The sequence below is a fragment of the Elephantulus edwardii genome, unplaced genomic scaffold (genome assembly GCF_000299155.1).
Source record: "Elephantulus edwardii isolate Elephantulus edwardi_28Jun2011 unplaced genomic scaffold, EleEdw1.0 scaffold00106, whole genome shotgun sequence".
NCBI lineage: Eukaryota > Metazoa > Chordata > Mammalia > Macroscelidea > Macroscelididae > Elephantulus > Elephantulus edwardii.
Genome location: NW_006399856.1, coordinates 664,156 through 674,890, shown reverse-complemented (window position 1 = coordinate 674,890; position 10,735 = coordinate 664,156). Strand labels below are relative to the sequence as shown.

At 45.8% G+C, this 10,735-nt stretch overlaps 1 protein-coding gene across 1 annotated transcript in view; it reads left to right on the top strand.

The window, feature by feature from the left end:
* Positions 1-7,013, top strand: part of CATIP (ciliogenesis associated TTC17 interacting protein) — a 7,437-nt gene extending 424 nt beyond the window's left edge. Inside the window, exons 3-10 of the mRNA XM_006891943.1 lie at positions 321-521; positions 768-823; positions 3,395-3,481; positions 3,661-3,828; positions 4,815-4,939; positions 5,966-6,042; positions 6,464-6,552; positions 6,756-7,013. Of these exons, the coding sequence (XP_006892005.1) occupies positions 321-521; positions 768-823; positions 3,395-3,481; positions 3,661-3,828; positions 4,815-4,939; positions 5,966-6,042; positions 6,464-6,552; positions 6,756-7,013 (1,061 nt within the window). The remainder of the gene's footprint in view (positions 1-320; positions 522-767; positions 824-3,394; positions 3,482-3,660; positions 3,829-4,814; positions 4,940-5,965; positions 6,043-6,463; positions 6,553-6,755) is intronic.
* The last annotated feature ends 3,722 nt before the right edge of the window (positions 7,014-10,735 follow it).

Sequence of the window (10,735 nt, the reverse complement as noted above, 5' to 3'; positions counted from 1 at the left end):
GGGTACAAAAGTTTTGTCAAGTCAATCTGAGACCTTCCCAAGTGGGCTATGTCCTTGGCATCTGTTTCCTTTCAGCTTTAAAGTCTTCTGAAACTCAGTTGAAAGGGGGCACTGTTTGTTGTCCTTCATCTAGGGGACACACAGGTCTAGGCTAGGGAAGAGGTCTTTCCCTGCTGACTGCTGTGGAGGCCGAGGAAGGAGGCTTAGGGGCCAGCTGGAAGGCATCAGCTAAGGAGAGAGTGGGTGGAACAGGTTGGGGGGCAGAGGGCTGAGGTCTAGGAAGCAAAGCTTTATCTGTCTCCATGGGACTGTCACTTCAGAGACTTCAGAGCTACACCTTCTGCTGTTCTCCGAGACTCTAGCCATGGTCTCAGACACGGGGGAGCCCCTGGGAGAGTTGACCATTGACGTGAAGAAAGGGAAATATAAAGACGAGTTTGGGGTCATCTCATACTGCCTCATTGTACACGCCTCCAGCCGTGGATTCCTGGACAAACTGCTCTGTGGAAACTCCCTCCTGGGTAGTATCACCCCATCCTTCCTCCGCCACTCGGCTTCACCTTGGGATCAGAAAGTGGATTAGAGGGTGTGGGGATTGGGGGGGGATCAATCACAACCACAAACTCAAGTCAAGAGCAGTGCTGACCCACTGACACTTCCGTGAGCAGAAGGCACCCAAGTGTCCCAGCCTGCACCCCACCCTCCCTTCTGATAGTCTCCATCTCACATCTCCTGTGACATCAATAGTCACCTCCTTATCCCTCCAGGCTATCTCTCAGAGAAATTGGAGATCATGGAGCAACACAGCCAGGAGTACATCAAGGTACCTGCTAGTCTTCAGTCTTTTTTTTTTTATTTTTTTTTTGTGTGTGTGTGTGTAACCGTCAAATCAGATCTGACTGGTCCAGGAGGAGATTGTCCCTCCTTCCTCGGCAGAGCATCTGGTGGATTTGAACCGTGCGCCTCTGGGATTGCAGTGCAGCTTCTTGCCACTAAGCCACCAGAGCTCCCTGAGTCTTCAGTCTTGATTGACTCCCCCACCACCACCCCAGGGTGAGAGAATAGAGGTTCTGGGAAGGAGGAAGAAAAGGTGGATTTCTAAAAAGGGGGAAACGGGACATGAGGGCTCAGGGCTGGCTGAAAGCACCAGAGGGAGTAAGACTAGCACAACTTCTCACTGCCCCAGAGCAGAAAACAGATAAAGAACCTATAACCCAGTCCCATTATTCCTGCAGAACCTCACCAGCAGCAAAAAGTTCATTTATTCATTGCTGACTCAGTTATGGCACCAACAATGGGGTTTTTATTAGCAAAGGAAGTTGGAGAGTGGGGGAGTCAAAGAATATCACCCAAAATAAGTCCAGATTTTAGAACAAAAATTCCAAGCAAACTTCTCAGTCCAGTTTCTGGTTTTCAGTAAGCAGCTTTCCCTTCCATCATCAAAGGCAAGAATAGCAAAACCCAGCTGAGGCCAGCACAAATGCAAGAAGCCTCAGATCACACCTTGCCACAGTTTCTCCAGAGCAACATCAGTCTCTCCACCACCAGGGTTTCACTCTCACCAGGGTCTTGCTGCTCGGTGTGGGAAGCACTCTTTCATTTATCCTAGTCCCACAGCTGATGCTGATTTCAAGACCATGTTGGTTTACAAGACCACATGCCTGTAGTTAAGGTAGCTGGAGACCAGAAGCTAAAGGCTAGAAAAAAAGCCAACTTTTAGGCTAACGCCACAGTGGGTCTCAGCTGAATGTCACCCTGCATCCTCCACTACATAAAACCTGAAAATGAACCAACCTGGGTCAGGTCAACAGTGGGTCCTTTTTTTTTTATGGTGCCAATTTTAAATACATCTTTATTTGAGACATTGCATTTTCCACCTACAATACAGTGATAATAAAGTGCAATGTTAATTCCTTTCCCTATACACATTCCATACATATGGAATGTTAATTCCTTTCCCTATACACATTCCTTCAGTATGGACTGAGGCTCAATGTCAAGAAGAAAAAGATTCTCACCACTGGACCAATCGGTAGCATCAGGATGGATGGCGAAGAGACTGAGATTGTTCACAGCTTCAGTTTGCTTGGCTCCACGGTCAACACTCTTGGCACCAGCAGCCAGGAAATAAAAAAAAACGTATTATGATGGGAAAGTCTGCAGTTAGGGACCTCTCTTAAAGTACTCAAGAGCAATGGTGTCTCTCTGGAGACTAAGGTGTGCCTGATACAAGCCATGGTCTTTGCAATCACTTGTTATGCATCAGAGAGTTGGACAATGACTAGGGAGGATAGAAGGAGAATTGACGCCTTTGAGCTGTGGTGCTGGAGAAGAGTATTGAATGTACCATGGACTGCCAAGAAAACAAACAGATCCATCCTAGAGAGGGTTAAACCAGGCTACTCCTTGGAGGCAAGGATTCTGGGGCTTCGTCTGACATACTTTGGACATGTTGAAAGGAGAGACAGGTCCTGGAGAGGGACATCATGCTTGGTAGGGTGGAGGGACAGCGCAGGAGGGGAAGACCCTCTATGAGGTGGATTGATTCAGTGACTGGGGTAATCGGGATGGGTGTGTCAGAGGCCATGCGATTGGCACAGGATAGAGCAGGGTTTAGGGCTATTGTACATAGGGTCGCTATGAGTCGCAAACGCCTCGACGGCACATAACAACAACAACAACAACAGTACACATTCTATATTCAAGTATTGAGAATGCCCAGAAATTTAGTCTAGCAGTTTAGACTTTTCAACTTCTGACACTCAAATCCTGAACTCAGATGACTCACTGGGGGGCCCCCTATAGCCCCCAAATCCAACATCTCCAGGGAGCTACTGATGTGGGGGCTCTGGGCCTGGTCTTTGCCGTCGGTTCATCACCGAACCCTCCAGCTCTCTGACCCTTACACCTTCCTGTTCACTTCACTAACTTTAGCAATGTTGAGCATTCATATACCAGAAACTATTCCCATCTTCCAAAACCCATATCTGAAGTGAATTTGCTTTTTAATTATATTGTATAATAATAAGTCTTCTATCTTTAGTTTTACGATGTAGAACACAAGGAGCTCTGCTGGCAAGGCAGGCAGTTTGAATCCATCAATTGCTCTGCAGGAGAAAGATGGGCAATTTCTGCCCATGAGATGCAGCCTCTGGAAACCTGCTGGAGGGTCAGCTATGAGTTGATTCGAATTTGATGGCGATGAGTTTGAGGCTTTAGGTTGTTTTGTTTTGTTTTGTTTTTTAATGTATGAAAGGTTTTCCTCAAAATATCACTTTAGTTATCTGTAAAGGAAATTGGACAAGATGGTCCAGGGGTGGGGATTGGGAAGCCCCATTTATATAACAAAGTTTAGGGATTCCTTGATTCTCCTCTTCCGTGCTCTGCCTATTAGTTCCTTGTCCTCCCAATGGAAAGAAAGACCACTTTAATGAGGCAAGAAGATCAGCTGGCCATGACAAGGATGGTCAAGGAAGGGGAGGTAAGGACAAGAGCCAGGTAGGAACCATCCTCCACAACTTCTTCAGAAGCATGAGCTGGGACAAGGTTGGGTCAGGCTGGAAACTCGGCTGAGAACTGACCTCGGCCATGTGCCCTGTCTGGACCCTCTCTCCACATCTTCTCAGCTTCAAGATCCTGACATAAATTTGTCTTCAACAGGAAGTAAAGAGCGAACGGAGTGCATTCTCCTCGAACTCACTTGCTGGCTTCATCTCTGAGGCCGCCAACCTGGTGATGCTGAGGCTGATGGCCTGGCGGCAGATGGTGCCCAGCAATGCCCGCTTCCTGACCTTGGACACGGAGGGGAAACTCTGCTATTCCACCTATGTGAGGGAGCCCACCCCCAGCCCTGGCAGGAGTCCAGATGGGTCTGGAATGGAAGAAAAGATAGCTGAATCTCAGGGGGGGATGGGTAGAGATAGGGGATAAACAAGAGATGGGAGTGGTGGGGCTTGGAGGGCAAGAGAAACATAAGAATGACTTTGTTAGATTAAATATGAGACACAAGGGAGCTCTGGGGCCCTAGAGGTAAGAAGCTGCACTGCAATCATTAAACATGAGACAGGGTGAAGAACAAAGCAACTCCTTCTACACAAAAGTCAGCTCAGGAAAAAGAAAACATGGAAGAATGCTTTTAAACAGTACATTTCTTTAAAATCACTAAATGCTATCTTTCTGATTGTCATATTTACTTCTCTGCTCTGAAGAGTGTCTCTTTATTTTGCCTGTCGTTTCATAATCAACACACCTAGAACTTGCATATGATTATAAAACCATGTCTTTGATTGAACACAGAGTAAGCCACTTTAAGGGGATGTTGTTTCTTTTTTTTTTAATCAACTTTGCAAATTACATTTCACTCTTTCTATTACAAACAGGCAAACAGCAATGCCTTCAACACAGACAAGCACATGCCATTTCCCCTCAGTGTTCTTTGAAACACATATTTTACCTTAGTAGTTTCTAAGGCTTCACTACCTGCTCCCCAATCCCTGTGGTCCCAAGAGCCCATCCTGCTCCCCCATCCCCATATCTAACTGACTGATCATCATTTCTGTAAAAGAATCTGCCAAACAAAAGTATTTGCTCAGAGATTGTGTGGGGAAGGGGTGGGGCAAGGCAGGGTGAAGCAGGATTTAAGAAGACCTTCAAGTTAGAATGTGAGTATGACTCAAATCTTGTGGACAAACAAGGTTTGTTTACTATTAGTCAACAATGAATGAACAAGGAGGAAAAAAACCTGACAGTAAAATGTTGTGGGAGACCCTAGAGGACATCCTCCTCACCCCTACTCTGTTTCCGGCTGCTGCCAGCAACCGCTGGGCTCCCAGACATTCCAGATGGGCAGTCAGCAGGAGGAAGTGTTCATCGTGGAGCAGACGGTACACTCGGAGGAGGGTGTCCCCATGTCCTGCCAGTACTACCTGTTTCGCGATGGGTGAGCCACTGTGAGAACAAGGGTGGTGGGGAGCATGGAGCTGAGTTCTCAGTGATGGGGTTGGGAATGGCACAAGGGGAACACCACCTGTATCTGAGGCCACCACCAGGAAGAGGAATCATTGAGATCTGAGCATCTCTTGCTGGATCGACACCCTTTGCCCTTTCTCTTCTATTTGCACGTTCTCTTAATCCTCACCGTGTTCCCCATCCTTCCTCACCAAAGAACCCTGAATGGCTGAGAAGCAACAGCCAACCTCCGTGGGCTCTAAAGCATCACTAAAGCGGCTCTCACCGGGGCTGGGTTTAACCTTTTGCAACACCAAGTTGTGAGAGACTTTACACTGGATCGGGTCAGTGTGGGGAGAATCATCTGTAGCACACAGCCCGGCTGTCAACAAAGGACAATAGCACCACATAATAATAATACCAGCTTTGTATTATTATATACCATGGAGTCACAGCCAACTCATAGCTGACCCTCCAGAGGGTTTCCTGAAGCTGTAAATCACACAGGAGAACACTGCCCCTAGTTCTTCCTCAGGGAAGCTGGTGGGTTCGAACTGTATGCCTTCAGGTTGGCAGTGCAGCCCCTTACCACTAAACAAACAGGACTCCCTTTTAAAAAAAAAATCTAAATGGAGGAGAATTTGTTTCCTAACCTTCCAAAAGAGGTACGGAACCTAGAGAAATATCATCAGAATGCTAGTTGTTTGTAAAATTTTTATAGTTACTATATTGTCTCAATTTTTAATTTCCCATAGTAAGAGGCTCCTGGTTTGTTTGCTGGGGGTTTTTGTTTCTCCCTCCTTAGAGGCTGCACATTGAAAGGCCTCAGTCCAAACACATCTCTGTTAGTGATTCAGGAGCCCAATTCTTGTCAGCCCTGTGTATTATCAGGGATACAGACAAGAACAAGACCCAGGCACCGTAAGAGGAGCGAGGGAGGCAGGGCAGGTCCCTGAAGGGTGGTGGGTAGGTCTGAGAAGGTTCCCCTTCCCACGCCTTCTTCCATGTCACACTCCAGGCACCTGGCTAAGAGAGTCCAGGTGGGGTCCCCAGGGTACTGCATCATCACCAAGATGCCCATCCTGAGGGAGGAGGGTGAGTGAAGGGCGGCTGCTGGAGAGGGAGGGGAGGTGGAGGGACACCTGGGTGCAGAGGCCTGCAGAAGAGCAGGCCTATGGGTGGGCTCTAGTCTGAGATCAGATGCCCTCCAGGCCCCACCTCGAGGCAATTAGGGAGAATTTTTCCAGGACTGCCTTTCAGCAACCCTTCCCAGATGGTCAGTCCCCGGCTTTTACCTGAGCCTGTTGTCTGAGGGATCCTAGGAAGTTCTTGGAATCCTTGGGTGCTGGGAAGAGCCCAGGCTAATGGGTAGAAAGTCCTGGCAATCTACTGATTTAAAGTGCCAGCCATGGAAAACCCTAGGGAGCAGTTGTACTCTGACACACGTGAGCAGCCATGCGTGTTTAGGAAAGTTCCAAGGTGGGGTTAAGCCAGATTTCGTCCCTCCCCAATCCAGATGAGCCGGAGCCGCCTCCTGTGTTTGAGAAGAAGCCCTTGGCGTGGGAGGAGGACATGGAGCTCTACTCGAGGTTCTTGGAACGAAAGGTGAGGGGGAGGCGCTCCGGCCATGCAGCTGTCCCCATTTCTGTCTCCTGTCTGCGTAATTTTACGCACCGACGCCCCTCTCTGCCCGGCTTCCCTGCGCGCCCCTCCTAGTGGCTGCGAAGGGCCAAGGGGCGCTGGTGTCCGGGGCGCAGGAGGAGGGCGGGCGCGGGCACGCTCTGGTTCAGGAGCCCCGTCCCCGCCAGGAGGAGCTCCGACTCAGCCACTCCAGCTACTTGCGGCACCACCCCGATGCCCAAGCGCTCATCTCGGACTTCATGCTCTTCCTGCTGCTGCGCCAGCCTGCAGACGTGGTCACCTTCGCGGCCGAGTACTTTGGGTCCTTCTCGGTGCACTACCAGGAGAGCCCGTCGCTGCGCTCCTCCGACTGGTCCAGCCCTTTCCGCCCGCTGCCCTGGAAGCAGCCCCTCGGGAGGAAAGCGTCCTTCTGGGAGAAGATGTAGGCGGGTCGGAGAGCGCGTCCAGCCAGACCCGCGGGCCGGAACCACGCTGGACGCTGGGAGAGAGGGCGCGCTTCCCAGGCTGCGGGTTGGTGGAAATAAACAGGACCCTCCTCGCGCTGGGCTGTGTGTCCAGAACCTTCTCTGACCTGCTTATTTAGTCAGGCCAAAAACAGGAGCCGCTAAGCACGTTTATGAGATTAATTTCAATCCTTCTAGGAAAGACTATTATCATCATTATCCCCACTTCACAGATAAGAAAATTGAGGTAGAGAACGGCTAAGTAACTCGTAGAGCTAGGTTGTGGAGAATGCCCAGACGCCATTAGTTAAATTGAGAATAGAAAGGTGGTGCCGATTTACATTCAAGCTCAATGGAGATGCCTGAGCATAATCGCCCTCCTCACTCCCCACCCTTAAACGAAAACAACGCACCATAGAGGGACTGGAGATAGGAGCCCCTTTGACCTTGCTTGGCACCTTCTAAGCATCCCCCAATGCCCATGGCCAATCCTCAGGACCCGCCTCCTACCCATTGACACAAATGAGCTCTCAAACTCTGTGTGATCCCCATTACCACTGGCAAAAAGGGGCCCCAGAACTGCACGGTGTGGGGATTTTGTCCCCTTCCTCCTGTCAAGAACCTATAACCAACCATGCGCCATCACCGGGCCTCCTGTTTCCTGCCTGTTCCCAGTTACATCAGAACTCTTGGAAGATTCCTGTTCTCTTCCCATTACCAAGATAAACCATATGCTGGGTTATGAAACAAAAATTATTAAAGAATTATGCCCTCTGATTACAATGAAATGAAATTAGAAATCAGTAACAAATAACTCTAGGGAAGTCAAAATAAGTGGGGAAAATGAAACAACACTCCTAAATAATATAGAAAACAAATTAGAAAATTTTTCATTGACATAAAACTAAAGATACAATACTCCAAAACATATGGAATGCAGCTAAAGCAGTTGATTGTTGTTATGTGCGGTCAAGTCACCTGCAACTCACAGTGACCCTACCATACAACAGCTCTGAGCTCTGCTCTGTCCTCAGCCAATTTCATTGTCTCTCACACACCTACTCCTTTGATCCCAGTCACTGAATCGATCATCTCATCCAGGATCTTCCTCTCTTGCACTGTCCCTCCAACCTCCCAAGCATGATGTCCCACTCCAAGGACTAGTCCTTCCTGGCAACATGCCCAAAGTATGTCAGTACAGAGAAATTAATGGCTGTGTATTTAAAACACAGAATGATCTCAATAATCTAGATTTTCATCTTAAAATACTAGAAAAAGTAAATTAAATGAAGCAAGCACACAAAACATGGTGAAAATATATTAGAGTAGAAATTAATGAAAACAATAAAAAACTGGTTTTTTAAAAAAAGATCCAAAAAATGGAAAAATGTTTACCTAGACTGGCAAGAGAGAGAAAACTCACATGACTAGAGTCAGGAATGAAAGAAGGGATGTCACTACTGACCTTACAGAAACAGAAGATGGTAAAGGAATGCTATGCACATTTGTGTGCAAATAAGTTAGACCATTGGCAAATTCCTAGAAAAACACAAACTGAAGGAATTATATGAATGGAGCTATAACAAGGAGACTAAGTTAGTAGTAGTTAAATATTAATAGCTTACAAAATAAAGACTACACTGCAGAACATGGATGAATCTAGAGAAAATCAGACTGAAGGCAATTAAGTTCGTTATAAGTATTGTATAATAAGTTAGTTATAAATATAATATTTGTCCACTCATACACAAAAATTAAAGAAAGGTTTGCATGCAGAAAACAATCATTCTTGGCTCATTGGATAGAAAAAGAGGGAGAGGGAAGTAAAAATTAGTACATAGAGATTAAACACATATGGTTAACAGAAAGACAGTATTGAATAAGGAAGTGATCAACACAATATCACTAAAGAAAGAAAAGACACTGAGAGGTGCCCAAAAAGTCCAGGCAGCAGCAGACACATAGGCAGGCGGGCAGAGAGGCAGTTATTAGTGGAAACAAGAATTACAGAGAGGAAGTAGGAAAGTGTGATTTCATTGTGGGTATTGTAATTAATGTTATGAAACAAAAAATATATATGAAAAACTAATTTGCCTTGTAAATTTTCATTCAAATCATGATTTTATAAAAAGAAAGCCTTCCCCTAAATCACTTACTTATTAAATATTACCAAACATTTAAAAAGGCATTAATAGCCATTCCTTTTTTTAATAACAATAACAATTCTTTTTTTTAAAATTTTATTATCTTTTGTGTGTGTACCGTCAAATCAGATCTGACTGGTACAGGAGACTGTTCCTCCTTCTCCAGCAGAGAATCTGGTGGATTTGAACCACGCATCTCTGGGGTTGCACTGCAGCTTCTTGCCACTAGGCCACCAAAGCTCTTAATTGCAATTCCTTTTTTTTTTAAGTATTTTTTTAAATTTTATTATTTTGTGTGCGTGTACCGTCAAATCAGATCTGACTGGTACAGGAGGATATTGTGCCTCCTTCTCCGGCAGAGCATCTGGTGGATTTGAACCGTGTTCCTCTGGGATTGCAGTGCAGCTTCTTGCCACTAGGCCACCAGAGCTCCCCTTAATTGCAATTCTTAACAAAGTTTTTTTTTAATCACTAAATCAAAGCCAAGTATATTGTAGGCATTCAGTAAAGGCTTGCAATTGTTTTTCCAAGTACATAAAGACAAAATATATTTGAGTGGAAATGGAGGGTTAGAAGACAATGACAGTAATAAAAGTTGTTTCTATTTAAAAATATTTTTAAAGTGTTCTTCCCTTCATACTGGTATGTTTAACATTTTTTAATGAATATGTATTATTTTACTGACTATGCGAAAGTAGTTGTCTGTGTGGATCATAAGAAATTATGGATAATGTTGCGAGAAAAATGGGAATCCTAGAACATTTAATTACGCTCATGAGAAACCTAGACCAAGAAAAGACTGATGCTGTTAATGATTTCATTTTACTTGGACCCGCAGTCAACACCCATGGTAGCAGCAATCAACAAATCAAAAGACAAGTTGCGTTGGGGAAATTTGTCAAGGACCTCTTCAAAGTGCTAAGGTGCAAGGGTGTTAGCTTAAAGACTAAGGTGCGCCTGATCCAAGCCATGGCATTTTCAATTGCTTCCTATGCACCTGAAAGTTGTACAGTAATAAGGATAAATGAAGAAGAATCCATGCCTTTGAATTGTTGGTGGAGAGACCTGACTATCCCATGGACTGCTAAAAGCACAAATAAGTTGGTCTTGGAGCTTGGAGGAAGTGAAAGCAGGGTGCTCCCCAGAGGCAAAAATGGTGAAACTTCACATACTTTGAGGATGTTGTCAGAAGGGCCCAGGCTTTGGGAAAAGGTGAAGGGTGAGAGATAGATACAGAGAGCCTCAAGAAGATAGATTGATTCAGTGACTGTAACCATGGGCTTGAGCATTTCAGAGATCATGAAGATGGCGCAGGATAGCACAGGGTTCCAGTCTGCGGTTCAGAGGGTTGCTATGTGTCACAGTCAGCAGAGAACACTGACGACACATTGATTTTTTAAATGGAAGGGAGGAAATAAATGAGTGAATGAGTGTGTGTGTGTGTGTGTGTGTTTTAAACTATGACCTTTTCCCATTTTATACGTTTCATAAAATATATTTTTGGCCATTTTGTAAATTACACTATCTAAATAATGCCCCAGTACCTTCTTCTTATGATGA